The sequence below is a fragment of the Tenebrio molitor genome, chromosome 7, assembly GCF_963966145.1.
Source record: "Tenebrio molitor chromosome 7, icTenMoli1.1, whole genome shotgun sequence".
In the NCBI taxonomy this organism is placed as follows: Eukaryota; Metazoa; Arthropoda; class Insecta; order Coleoptera; family Tenebrionidae; genus Tenebrio; species Tenebrio molitor.
The window spans coordinates 16,604,693-16,619,743 of NC_091052.1; the positions used below are offsets into that span (position 1 = coordinate 16,604,693).

At 36.5% G+C, this 15,051-nt stretch overlaps 1 protein-coding gene across 2 annotated transcripts in view; it reads right to left on the minus strand.

Annotated features, from left to right (window-relative positions):
• Positions 1 to 10,759: 10,759 nt before the first annotated feature.
• LOC138135096 (neurotrimin-like) overlaps positions 10,760 to 15,051 on the minus strand; it is a 113,155-nt gene continuing 108,863 nt past the window's right edge. The window contains exons 7-10 of one of the 2 annotated variants that reach the window (XM_069053744.1): positions 14,251 to 14,400; positions 11,699 to 11,773; positions 11,554 to 11,643; positions 10,760 to 11,385 (exon numbers count right to left, since the gene is read on the minus strand). In XM_069053744.1, the coding sequence (XP_068909845.1) occupies positions 11,252 to 11,385; positions 11,554 to 11,643; positions 11,699 to 11,773; positions 14,251 to 14,400 (449 nt within the window). In that variant the 3' untranslated portion in view covers positions 10,760 to 11,251. Of the gene's footprint in view, positions 11,386 to 11,553; positions 11,647 to 11,698; positions 11,774 to 14,250; positions 14,401 to 15,051 lie in introns of both variants that reach the window. The other variant, XM_069053743.1, reaches the window with a different exon arrangement.

The following is a 15,051-nucleotide window of genomic DNA, read 5'->3' on the forward strand; positions in this document are numbered from 1 at the left end:
TTAGCGCTGATCTCAATTAGCCATTGCAGTATTTAGTGGCGTAGGGCTATTTTAGTGAAAAATCTCTCCAATTTTTTTTTGGAATTAAACATCGTTTTTCGGCAAAATGGTAGATAGAAAAGTTGTTCCTTTTGACGAGTTCTATTACCAGTTAAAATTAATGTACCTATTTCAGAAACACCCTGTATAGCCACTTTTTTTAATTCGTTGTGGACGTTGTTTCTACAAAATAAAATACACCTACAAATTTAATTTCTGTTTCAACAATCCCCCGAGTGTAAGTTTCTTAATATAATCCCTCAATATTCAATTTCTATACCAGTAAGAACAAAATTAAACGTTCAAAATCACAAATTAAATGATATTTGTTCCTTCGAGCAATTTAAAATCAATAAACTTACCCACAATATTCTTTTCACATGGAGAATCTGTAGTTTTGGTGTATCAGGCTTGTGGTGCATGTTTACCAGATTCCATTGAGGAGTTCTTAGTACATACAGTTTAAGTGGTTTAAGTAGTTGAAGTCGTTAATCTAGTTAATTAGCTGATAGTTAAACCGGGTACAGGACCAAACCCACTAAAATATTAACCGCCTAACCTATTTGTTCACATTTAACTCTGTACGGTTTAACTTATTTAACTGGTTAAAGGACTTGGCCTGGTTAATTAGTTGATGGCTAAGTTCGTTATGTTACAATAATTAACTTGGTTAATTTGTTATTGGTTAGTATAGTTCAACAAGAATGATTTGTTAATCTATGAAAATTTTTATAGTTATTTTTAAATGTCATTATTACCTAGAGGCAATCACGAGAGTATTTTTTTTTAAGCAAAGAAAAATTGGTTTTAAAAGGACTCAATTTTTTTATCATCGTCTTTTAATGGATTAAGTAGTAGAAAGTAATTATTAGTTATGTACATACGTAGGTTATGACATGGAATAAGTAAGAAGTATACAGGGTGTATCTGAAATACGTGTGTTAATTTTAACCAGTGAAAGAACTCGCCAATTTATGAAACTTTTCTCTAAAACATTTTGCAAAATTCACAAAAGTATTCCAAGATTTTTTTCCCCCCAATTTTTACCAAACGAGTCGTTTTTTGTTTCTATTTTTTGTAACCATGAGAATATTAATTTTAATTATTGAATTTTTTCTATAATAACAATTAACTTTTTGACAAGGCGCCGTTTCTACGAGTATAACGACAGAAAATTTTCGCCCTTACCCATAGGCGGATATACACGTTGATGATTAATGTATTCCAAATTTTAAATCAATTTTTCTTAAAAATATTATAGAGAAAAGTTTCATGAATTGGCGAGTTCTTTCTCCGGTTAAAATTAACACACGTATTTCAGAAACACCCTGTATATTTTAAATATTATTGGATATTGCAGAATTTTATCAGGCACACTCATTTATACACGGTTGCGATTATGTATGGAACCGGCTCCGTCCTGCTAAAATGGTTTATGCTAGAACCCTGAAATTTTAAATGCACTTAGGACTCATTAAAAGCTACTTATCAAATTAAAAACAAAAAAAAAAATATCCGTAAGTTTTCAAAATAGAAAGCCAAATTGATTTTTTTTAAATGGGAACATGGGTTAAGTGGGGCATCATTAAAAAGCTATTTTTTTTAGAATTAAATAGTAAAATAGGTTTAGTGATTTGTTCCACAGAATCTTAGAAAAAAATTAAAACTTAATTAAAATAAAATGAAAACACGTAAATGAAACAGCATTAAAATCCGTCAAAAATTAGAGAAAACCAAACCTATGGCAGTAGCGAATGTCGCAGTTCGATTATTACATTTCTCATTGAAAAATCTGATCGAGAATATTAACATAAGTTTGATATTTGAAACTTTATCATTCAGTTAGGTATCCAGTAATTGTTTTCAAAGTTTTGTACGCTTAAAATTTGATATCGTTTCACACACCTTGCTATAAATGCTATCAATGAAACTAAAATGACAAAACTAAACGAAGCAACGAAAATTTAATAAACTATTTCAATTAATATTTGAACAATAGGTATGTTTCACATTTGTTAAAAAAAATGTTTCTAAGAATCTGTCGAAGAAATCACCAAATCTATTATATCATTTAATTCTAAAAAAATAAGCTTTTTATGGATGCCCCATTTAACCCTTGTTCCCATTTAAGAAAAATCAAGTTGACTTTGAAAACTTATGGATACAAAACTATTTTAAAACATTTGAAAAGTAGCTTTCAATGAGTCCTAAGTCTATTTAAAATTTCAGGGTCCTAGCAGGACGGAGCCGGTTGCATACATAATTGCAACCCTGTATATTTGAACAATTTTCATTAATAAAGGAAGTGTTCATGAATTTGGTGAGTTTTAGATGTATATTTGAATTCATATGTGTGCTATCACTTGAAGCAAATATAGGTCAACTAGCTAGGTCATTGTAAATAAATTCTCATTCTATCTATATTTTACGCTCGAATTCTCACCAGAATGAGTGCACAGGAAATTGGTATAGGATATTTGTTTTTGCTTTTTCTGCCACCAAATTAAACAACAAAGTAAATTTTCCAAGAGATTAATTTTATGGGTTTGTTGAACACTATCGACATCAATCAGATTTTCTAAATCCTCTGCATGCGAAATTTGCAAAAATGACATGTACCAAATTGTTAGTGTCTTAGTTTGTATGTTAATTAAATACAAGAACTAAAATAAAAATACTAGAATTTTAGTTTGATTTATTGCTTCTTATGCAGTTAATTTATTCTTCCACTCTTCCACGATTATTTCTTTCTAAACATTTTAGTAATAATAATAATTAGTGTTATTCATGAGTTGGCAAATCACATTTTAAATTTGCAGAATTATTTTTAGTTTCAAATCAAATTTGAAAAAATAGATTTAGATATAAATAGATATTTAGCTTAACAATTCTCCAAGATATACACATGGAGGAAGTAGAATTCGTAAAACATCTCCGGTTTAAAATAGATTATTGCAGGGAAAAATAAAAGGAAAGAGATGTGTCGGACGGAGAAGAACTTCATGGCTGAAAAATTGAAGAACCTGGTTTTCCATGACAACCACAGATCCACAGAACTCTTCCGAGCGGCTGTAAAGAAAGTAAGATTAGCCAATATGATCGCCAACGTCTGGAGCAGATAAGCACATGAAGAAGAAGATAAGAAATCTTTTTAATCAAGAAGATAGAAGTTGTATTGAATGCAACAAGATCCGCACAGTATCCTCCATTAACTGACCAAATCGTAGACGACGTCTTCATTGGACAACAGAATATATAGAATGACGAAATTAAATTTGGGTACGCCACTGGTAAGCCAATTTTGCGCTGAAATGTCAATGAAACATCAATTTTAAAGCAACGGTGTTGTTGTTAACCTTGAAAAAAGTTTTCGATTTCGGCAAAGTTTACGAACGTTTTCTGTAATAGTAAGCAACAGTTATCCTGGAATAAGTGATAAAGTGGGTTTTACCATTGAAGATAAAGCATTCATTAATCATTATTGATGATTAATTAATTTTTAATAGAGGTAGGCAACCAATAAAACGACGGTGCATAGCAAGTATACATATTGTTTACCGGCAAGTTAATATAAATTATTCAAATAAACAAAAGATGAGGTAGCACTCTTGATTTGTTTTCTTTTTGATCACTCGGCAGATAAGGAGTGGCGACAATAAAAAACCATGTTTTGATAAAAAATATAAGAAAAGTAATAAGGAAACAGTCGAGGCATATTATAATAAATCATCATTTGCCAGAATAGAAGGAAAAATTTCAACAGTTAATTTTTAGCGTTATAAACTTTTTGTGAGATTAAGTCTATTACTCTTCAGGAAGCTCGCGGTGAATAACAATTTTTAAATGAACTTTGCAAGTGTTCATCAGAACTAACTGCATACAATGCAATATGGGGGTAATCTCAGAGCTATGTATCTACGTTGCATTTAACTTTGTCCAGATTGAAAAATAATTCATTTAGGGCATCCAATAAATTACGGTACTCGGTTTTTAACATGCGAAGGTTTTTTAAACGTGTATCTTTAAAACTTTACGCTACTAATTACTGAATGACCTTTCATGGGTTGGACTGTAGAAAATGTATCCATTAAAAATTGTAAAGTACCAATACGTACACGTCTGGCGGATCGCTGACAGGAACCCTTCAAACAACTCGCCCGATTTGGATCGTTTATGCAGCGGCGTGTAAGAAGTAAATGCCGCGAATCCTCGTCTCGTGAGACCTGTTACGGGCTCCCGGAGGTTGCCTATTAACCTTTTACGGCACCCTTCAGCCACGATATTTCACAAAGCACAGTGCTCATATAATGAAGGTGTTTACATGCGGACCGCTAGTTTCCGACGAGCGTCTGATAATTAGGCAACCGCTGAATTTGCAGCGCAAACTCTTCATTATCGGAGGGCCGTTACGAAGACCTTAACTAATGATATATCGGCGCTGACATCTAGAGTATTCTCATTAAAATGAAAACACGACGCGGCGTCGTTACGGAACTACCTCTTTTAATTCAACGGCTACATGTGCCCCAGGAAACGATCCATTACGGACGGTAATTTCACTCCTAAACGGATTTCTCATAGATGGGGCGAGCATTAATTTGTACAACACGACGCCGTAAAAACTTAAAAACACAAATGCGAACCTGACCCAACAAATCGGTCACGTGACGCAGAAATATAGCCACCGAGGAGAGGTTGTCATTTTAAACGAATCACAACATTTTTATAACAAATCGATTTTATTTCCGTAACCAGTTTACCACCCAAGTCAGTTTAAATCTGATAATTTGACAAAAAAAATCAATTTGTGTGCGGACGCGAAATTCTTTAACATCCTCGAGATTGTCTCGGCTTGGCCGCAATCGGCCTCCGCGACAATCTTTCTCTCGGTACGTTAAAGAACGATTTCGCGGCCTTGATATACAAATAACTATTTCTACTTGACGGAAAATTGTGTTGGTCACTTGGACACAAACCCTAACTACTCGAGACAATTTTCAACGCACGAAGATACTTAGATTTATTTATCTACTATTCCTACAGAATTCAAGTTGAAATTGTTTCTTTATAGTAAAATAATGACACTGTTTTCGTTTCCTTTATCATCGTGAGCTGTTCAAGTGGCGTGGAGTTACCAGTAAGCATACACAAACAGCCTAGGGAGTAGTTGTCTCCCGTTTGTATGTTTGCCTTCCACTAGTACGACAATAGTTGTTGTCTTTCGCCCTCTTGTTAAAATACACTGCTTCTCCCATATTGAAAATATTAAAATTAAATTTCTTTATTAAAATTGCAGTCTTTGTTCGCCGGAATAAAATTGAGTAAAGCCTGTTTAAAACCAGTTTGAAAGAAATTCACAATAAGGAAAGATTGTGAAATTTTGTTTCATTAACATTCATAAATATTTTACATTCTAATTTTACGTTTATTCAGCGAGTCAAATTTTTCTCGAAAGAAAATTAGTACAAATACCGTTGTAGAATTACATTTTAATCAAAACTATGAATATATTGATCGACAAACAGTAGTTGATTAATTTAATTACGTAAATTATAAATGTTAGGGAGGAACGTGCAAGTGCTAGTCTGATTACTGTGTAAGACATGATGTTTAATAGAATCAGTTGAAGCTTCATTTTACAAGACGACGTATGTTGCATTAAAGCTCTGATATATGCTGCATTGTACAGAGTAATTATTCTAACTTAGTGCGCTCAGGTTTACACTGTTCAAGTATTGGAACGGTGTATATTAAGTATTCATAGAGAGGTCCTGCTGAACTATTCCAGTGAAATATTCAATACGGGGACTAAAACACCTTCGCAATTTCCATAGTTATATCAGCAATAATTCAAAGTTGTAAAAGTGTTCATGTGAAACTTATAACTCATAGTTATTTATTTAACGAGTTCGTGTGTAAATTGGGTTTTTTTTGGCATGAGTGGGCCAGAACAAAAAATATTTTAGAGGTGTTGGATTTTCTCATGGGCTCTGCGTAAATGGCGAATATCGGTCTCAAGTAGGCGCTACAAACCGACCGGAAAACATCGTCATTCATTAAGTTAGTTTCGTCTCTAAGAATAAATAATGAAATTTGCCTCGTCGCTAAAGTAGTCGACGTTTTCAGTTTTCATTTACAGATTTTTCACTGGTTTATTTCCAAGGTTACAGCCCACGAGAGAATCCAACGCCTCTACTATAAGTGGAGGAAGCAAAAAGGAATGTATAAAAGCTAAACTGACTACTGCTTTAATTTAAAAAGTATGTCCATTAGAGAGTACATGTGGATAGATTCAGAACTAAAACTTTTACTAATGTAAACAGTGTTCTTGATAGCGAGTCCCTTTGGCTGTAGTGACGTGATCATAGTTCCCAGATTTTAAATTAAAAGTATGAAAATTTAATGGAAGCTGAAGAAAATAAGGCATTTACAAGCTTTTCCCATTAGGTGCTTTTGTGCATAGGCAGGTATAGAAAGCTCACTGCTTAAAACGTACACTTACCTTGTAGATTCTCGTTTAGAGGAACGTAATTACATTTCCGAGTGTACTGAGGAAATAATTCAGAGTAACTGATGCATACAAGCTCATAACAATGCGTACCGGTGCTTGAAAAGTACATGCTTTGGAGTAGCAATTAAAGATTTTTAGTCTGAGTTGAATGGAGATTTTTGAGAAAAATTACGGTGTAATTTAAAACGAATGTAACGAGTGTATTTCCGGCGGGGTGCAATGAAACAAACACATCCATTTCCGGCTTTATTGCATTTATGTAAATAAACACAGCGGGTTTGTAGAGAAGGTGCGAAAGCAGCATTCGCTTGTTTTCAGAGAAAACAGAAATCGACGGGTCAAAATAGGAGCCCCACTTGAATTCCATCAAGCATTGCACATTATCGCGATATTTTATCGAAAAAGTTACTTAAAGAGATGAGGATTTTCCATCACTTTTTAGCAGGTCGGAGGCAAACTTTGCGCTTACTCCTATCACTCATAAAACACTTAGCGCTGAGCTACGGTTCCACTTTCAAAACCAAAGTCGGCCATTAATTTGGGTCATTGTCGCCATTCTCGGTTATCCAATTCTATATTTATGATTATTAGTGTGGAGGTTAGGACTTTTTCTTCGTTTTCAATTTGTATAAATTGCGTTTCGTGCCAGCGCCTCATTCAACTTGGTATATTGTATTCGATTTTTTTTTGCTCGTGCAGTTCCCTTTATTGCTAAAAATTATCATCGGGACGTGTAACGCTTACTTCCAACGAACTTCGAAACTTAATGCTGTAAAAAATTTATATTCTTGAGTACAGTGAATTTCGAGTTGAAAACTGCATTTGTTAAAGTTGGTAATTACGTAATCAGAATCACATCAACTGAAATGAACTTTACTCGTAAATTATATCTTCCTTAATTGCGCTATTGAAACGACTTTATGAATGCGGGGTAACAGGGAGAAAACTTTACATTATTAGTGCGCCTATGTATAACACGAAACTAGGGACAACGGTTTTTGTCGGCCCTGCAGAACAAATTTACACATTCATTAGGCACAAGGTACCAGCAATTTACTACCAGGAACCGTAGTTTGGCTCGCAGTTACGCCGTAAGCACCAAAACACCCACATTGATTCAACAATTTTATGGAGATCCGAACACTTTTCGGTGTAACGATTTTACGATAGACTTCTTCCAACTTTGGAGAAATAACTAGTGATCTTACAATCGCTCATTTGGAATCGTTGCACGACCGTCGAATGAAAATTTGGAACAGGGCTGAAATTCAAATTACATCAAGGAGCGTCTTTATAGAGAAGGGTAGAGCGGATCTTGACCTCCTTTCTGTTTTGTAAACATACTTGTAAAACATGGCCGTGCGTGTAATTTTCTTTCGTTTCTGGAAAACACTCCCTTTTCCCACACTTGGTGACCTTCGCTTCTGCCAGAATTAATCGCTTCCAGGACACTTCATCTACAACTACACTAGATCGATTGCGCCTTTGTCGAAGAATTTTTAAAATACTCCGTCTCGCCTGAATGACAAATGTTAATGCGCACCGAGCGGGATAAAGTTAGGACCTAAATCAAATTTTAACGCCTCAACAATTCTAAATATATTTTAACGCCGCCAGAATAAAAATACGTTGCATTTAAAAAAGAAAAATCCGGCTCTCTGGATAGATAAAAAATCTGGTGCTGTAATTCATCGGACGTATTGTTCGATTCGTTTTGTACAACGTTTCGTTTAGTGTGCAGTCCACATATCACTGCTGGACCACTTTGCTGTCGGAAGTCGAATAATATCATCAATAGCCATTTCCTGCGGCCACTCTCGCAGGATTCCACCTGAACTGACACATTCAATCGATCCGGGCAAAAATTAAAAACGCCTTGACTACTCTACCGACGCTTTTTGATTTTGCCTACCCGTCTGGAAGTACACTGCAGGGAATTGGTACTTTTCAAATTAAAAACATGCGGGAAAACCGACTCTTCACAAAGTTGCGATTGCAAATGAGTGTCTGGATGCATTAATGATCAGCTCCGGGGATCAGATCTATTAAACATACCTTTGATTAAATAATTTTCACCCTTAACACTTAACCCTCATTTATTCACAATTCCTTACCTCCATTTCATATTTATTATGCGCTGGTGTATACTTTGCGATTTAGAATTGTGGGGTCCGACATATCCAATTCCAACTGAATCCAGAAGTGTTATTTAGGAGATAATGAATAAAACAAAGTTCCCCACGTATTCCGTAATTGTGGGACTTCATTATTAACGAGTTGAAATAGTTTACATTAAATTCTCATGTAAATTACGTATTTAGGTGCTGATTAAGTTGCTAATTAGTATATTTCGCTGAACAGTAACTATTGTTCTTTGACCGGTGCCAGGTAGCTATTTCGCTGCTAATTCGACCCGAATTAATTGAAATTTATCCTTTAATGATTGACACAATAATTTGAACGTGACTGTTCCAACTAAAGTTTTGCTGAATCCTCTGAAATGAATCATTTTAGTAGTCTTTTATTTATTACTATTCGGTAAATACCTATATGTATCATTTAAATTTGTGACAGCAATAATTTATGCTTTCACAATGACAATACAAGGTGATTCACGAGTAATAATAAGCATAACACAATTTGTGACGCAACCAACAATACATGTCCCTCATTGTTTTTTACTTGGTGTCTTTATTGATTACTCCTCATAATGATTCTGATTGGATTTGACAAATACAACGTCGGGCACGTTGACTACGTTGCATAAAATTAAAATATACGAGGTGATTCACGAGTAATAATGAGCCCGACGGAAATGCAACCCACAATACAGTTAGAACGTAGGCGCTGGATAGAACGCGGTAAATATGCAGCTTTACCTTTCCAATGTATTGTGTGTTGCATTTCTAATTCCGTTGGGTTTATTATTATTCGTGAATCACCTTGTATATATTTTTTAAATCCACATAATTGGTACGAAATTTCGTGTCAGGCCCGTTATTACTCACAGCTCTTCGGCTGTGTTAACAAACTGGGAATAAAATCTTGATCAATTTCTGAGCATTAGGTTTGCGTCGTTCCGAGAGAAAAAATAATAACGTCTCATGATCTCCGGCAAATTAGAAAGAAAAAAGTGACAATAACGACACTCGAAATAACAAGAAGATGTAGATCTGGTTTGTTGTAACTGGCAATATTTTAATTATAACGTATCCAGTATCATGTATCTTTGAGAAAATTGCTTTCTGGGGTAGCTTTGAAGTAAAATTGGTGAATTTAGAGCAAATTGAAATGATTTTGTTTGCGCTTCTGCCACTAACAACGAGTTTATTACACGAAAACGCGAACGAGTTTATTTAAGAGGTGGTTTTATGCGGTGTTTCGGTTTGACTCAATATCTGTATAATTTTCGCGTTGGTCGCATTTCCCAGGGGGTCTAGGTAAGAAACCGATTAGAATCGTTGGCGGGAAAGTTTGTTTTGACGCAAATCCTGGCGACAATCAATCATAGCGTAATACAGCGCGCCACATTCGTCGCTATTGATTATTCAATGAACAAACACATTCAACCTGTAACTGACACAAAGTGAGTGCACAATCGGCGAACATTTCTCATTTGGCAGCTGACATCACTTGGTGTTCAAAGCTGTGACAGTATAAGATAAGCTAATGTAGTCCGGATGCGGTGGCTGGAGGTCACTTCCCCCTCGACGCCGCCTCCTTCAAACTAAATATACTCCAAGGGCCGCACTATCAAACACATCTAATTACACCGAGGGTTTCATTAGCACACGCTAAGATTCGCCTCGGAGGCCGCAAGGAATCGCCTAGCATCCGGAAACTGATGCTTAGAAGGATTAAGACGGAGGCGGTTTTTAAAGGCACCGCCGACCGCTAAATGATTTTATTAAGGCAATCTGGGCCGAGCCATACACATTTTTTTTAAGCACCAGATAATATCGAAGTCGACATCCACAACTGTTATGGCCGACGCTTCCAAAAATGAGCGTATAAGCGAAAACAAGCAAGAATTTCCTTCCAAATGGGGCTGTTACCGCAAATCTAAACGGGTTTTTCGGGACCAACATTTTTAATTATTAGGTATAAACCTATTTAATCCGGGTACAATATTCTCTTGTTTTGAAACTGGATTCTCTAGGACTTTTAGGAGCGAGGGTTGTCTCAATAGAACCACGACCAATGTAAATTAGAAGATTTTATTAAAAGAAATACAGATTCTTCAAACACAAAAAGTACAACAAAATAATTTCAGTCTCAACTCTGTAACAGTCAAGAAATTTATATTTACACAAAACATAGACGAGTCTTTTTAAAAATATCGTGGGCTGGTCATTTAGCCTCTACATGCTTGTGATTATTGCGAAGGGAGGAGAATCGGGGCGCACATCAGAGTAAAATCAGATATTTACAAAATCTCCAGGATAACCCACTTACACTGATAGCTTTAAGACCTACGTGTTTTGTGAAACAAAACTGCGCTACTAGCTATTTGATTCTTATTATTTATTTACATGACAGGTGTTGGATACAGCAACATGGGACGCTGTTATTTATGTTACAGATGAAACTAACCGGAATGCACATAATACTGAAATATCAATTTTCCACAAAAATAACTCGAGGCCAACGATATATTACATATATATTACAATTTCCCAATTTGTTGTTGTTATTTTCCCTTCAGGTGAAAATAACAACGACCGCGACCAACCACAACCAGCGCGCCCAGAGCCCCATCGCCGACGAGAAGAAGAAGCTATCGTGGATATTGTGGTCTTGGCTCGTCTCGCTGGGGTTGCTCCTTAGACGCAGATCTGTGTGAAATATAGAAATTAAATTGGCATGGTGCCCCGTTCTTTTACACGTCCCTCTAACGGACCAACTAGCATTTACAAGCAAATAAAAACCACATAACGCCAAGTGAAACGGTGGAAAGGAGAAGGAAAAACACACATAAATTCGAGCGTGTCTCGCACATTTACCTCTTTCTTTTGTTGTTTCAGGATCAAATATTTCATTGGTGCCTAGGTCTGGGGCCGGTTCCTTCGGTCGGCTGCGTTGTTTTGACGTGTCTACTTTGAAAAAAAAAGAGAGTTGGAGGGATGTTTGGCCGGGTTAAGTTGTTACCTTTTTCCAGTGATAAGTTGATAGGGGCGGCGGTTGTAGAAGTTGTTGTCTTTTGCGTCGACGGTGATGGAATGTCTGCAAGGTGGACAGAAAATGAGGTTATGTTGATGGTCGGATTTGGAACAGCGTCTAGACGCTCTAATTTAACAAATTTATCACGTAATTTGACGCAAAGTGCTATCAAAAGTTTCATAAGTGTAAAGTTTAATTCCTAACCTTACGGATTCCTAACCTAACATAATTAACAATTTATACTAGTGATTTTAGTGGCGGAGACTTGAAGGTAACTTACCTGAATGCAACCCTCTAATTATTATTATTAAAAACTCTTTACCAGCTTTACGGTTTTAATACAGATACCATGTAAAAGTTTTGTTGCGGAAAAGGGAAACTTTGACGTAACTCAATTTTAAAATATGGATTTTTGTTAATATTTAATAAAATTCAGAATAATCTGTTCGAGTAGCTTGCTTTAAAAAGTTTTTCGGGTGGTACATTTGAAAAAAAAAAATAAATGGCCTGACCGACATTAGCCAGCTAATTTACCTTGAAAATCCTGTTTTTTTATTCGTGTATTTTTTGTCGATAATTCGAGAATCATCGATTGAAATTTTATTCTGTACGAACGAGAGTTAAAAATCTCTCGTAGTAAAGATCTCTCGAGGCAGCTCTCGACGATGATTAATCTCGACCTTCCCGGTAAAAAAAATCCCCTTCGTTAATATTGTACGTTTGGGTCAGTCGTTCACATTTTTTTTTGAGGTGAAACCTTCTTTAGGCGCTTCGCGAAACTATTCCCGGGCATGGCAGCGAAATAGTTTCACCGTCACGCGTTACGCGTCACGTCACACGTTCCGAGTTGAAAGGTTCATTCCACTTCCAAATTTTCATTGGGTTTTCATTGTGTTACTAAGTTTAAGCGACGTCAGTGCAGAGCTGCAGGAGTAGCCACTCTTTTTTTATAATTCCAAAAGGGACAACCTGCTCTTCCGTTGCAACTTTTTTCTTGGGAAACACCCGAAGATCCTTTCAAGTCAGGTATGGTTCGCCATCAATCTGATAAAGCGACTTATAGAAATCGAATGTACGATTTAGTAGGTGGCATTGTGTGTGCGACTCTCACCGTCTGTCATCAAAGTGTAGTGAAAAGAGGGTTGTCGAGGGATGAAGGGAGGTGACTTTTCCACATGTCAGGTGCATGCACGTCGTCTTATCAGACGCATGAATTATCATTGTAGTGAATTCTCCTACGCCGAGATGATCAGCAGATGATATTTGAAGGGAGCTTTCGCACGTGGATCACAGGATTTGCCGCCTTTGGATGTTTGGAGAGAAACTTGCGTGTGACGGGCAACGAATGAGGGATTTACTCACGGTTTTGTCTCTCTCGTGTTTAATATTAATTTGTAATTTAGCTTTTAAGCTCCAATTACCTACATCAACGAACGTCGTCGAGTTACGCTACCAAACAATAATTTTCTGTTGTAAACGCTCTAATCTCGAAAGATGGTCTGATTAATTGGCTTTGTTCGAACGCCATATTACTTTAATTATGTACTTCTTAGACTCGGCAACATAATTATCTTAATCGCATTAGCGATCGTTCCCCACCAAAAAATTACAGACGCGCCTCGATAACAATCCGTAAGCGAAACATGTAATTTATGACATGTATTGAACTGGAAAAGGGAAGTGGGGAACGGGCTGGCTTTTAGCTTATTTTCTTGTTTGCATCCGACACCGGAAGATACTTCCTGCTTCTTAATTATAACTGCAGGGGATGGCGGGTTCCGTCCCCTACTGTTGTAAAAAAGCCGCATGGAAGCTTCCATTTCCATAGATTAAAATGGATTGAAGTCACCCTCACGACATGGCATTTGTACACTATTATCGTGGAAATGAAAACAAAATTAATGAATCGGAGGGCCACCCTTTTCGTGGTTTTCCATTACGACACGGGACTGCAAATGAAAGAAGAAAAATATAATTGACAGCAGACTCGAATACGATCGAATGGATCCTCTTCAGAACTCAACAGTCGCACACAGAAAGTTTCGGTGGAAAAAGCTAAAGAATTTGTGCTTTTTAACAAAGGTAATGCTGCCATTATGATCGGCGAGATATTTCTAGATTTTTCTCAATTTATTTGTCTTTTGTGTTTTGGTATCATTCGGCTGCAGATTGTTGTGTTGATAATCTCTGAAATCTCTCATTTCCAGTGGCGTAAAAACGTTTAAGCTAAACGAGATTGTCGTTTTTCTCAGGAAGCTAAACAATACCTACGAATGACTGAATTATGAAAAGCTTTTATATTGTTTAGGAAACATAAACGTTCGACATAAAAAAAATGTGGAAGAGAGGCACCCGTTGCAATTTCAATCGTAAAAATGAGGAGTTTGAAGGGCCACGCAGGCGTGATACCCTATTATTACTATTATTATTTTCGTCGTGTTTGGAGCAAAAAGCCGTAAAATGTTGTAAATATGTTATGATAAAAGTCTTGCGAGATTTAGAAAGATAAAAAAAGGCATGAGCGGGGAAATTATACTTACGATAAAGCTTTATGGTGCCGTCTGTTTCTCCAAGTGAGTTTTTCGCCACACATTTATATGATCCATAATCGGCGAAGCTCACAGATCGAATGGTCAGCTTCATGTGTACCTTGTAGGCGTTATCGACTAATACGGGTTCGTATTTCGCTCCTGCAACGAGAAAATTCCCATCAGGCCGGCTTGATACCGTTTATAGGGTTATGTAGGAAAACCGTAAAAAATATAGCGGTTTTCGCCCTCTAAATCAAATGAAAATTGTACAAAGTTGTAAAGTTTGATAAATAGATTACGCCAGACACATTCTTAATATATGATCAAAGTTGCTTCGAGCCCTCTTATCAAAGTTATGTTATTTATGGGTAGGTCGCTGCTCACATGCACCGTAAATGAATATTGTTAAGTGGCCGGTGTATCGCCTCAAAGTTTTAAGGGCGCTCCTAAGCTGCCACCATGATTGCTCCGGAAGATTGGCCGACGGACGTTCCGTGAATCTTCGATGTGTCGTGAAATTCTCGACCAATCTCGTATGAATTGTTCATTAACGGCGGTCGCTCACACAACTTTGAAATATTCATGGCGGCGACTCTCATCGAAATTCTTACACATTTGTTCGGTAATGTGTGCGATAGCGAGACCAGAGCGTCGTTCGCAATAAATGTCGCATTTTTTACGGGCACGATACAAATTCTCCAGATGATTTTGCTTGGAAATCATAACGATTCTGCTCATTTGAGAGCCACTTCATCTCGATGGACAATTTCGGGGTGATTTTACGAACACGTGTCCAGACCGAAGACGTTT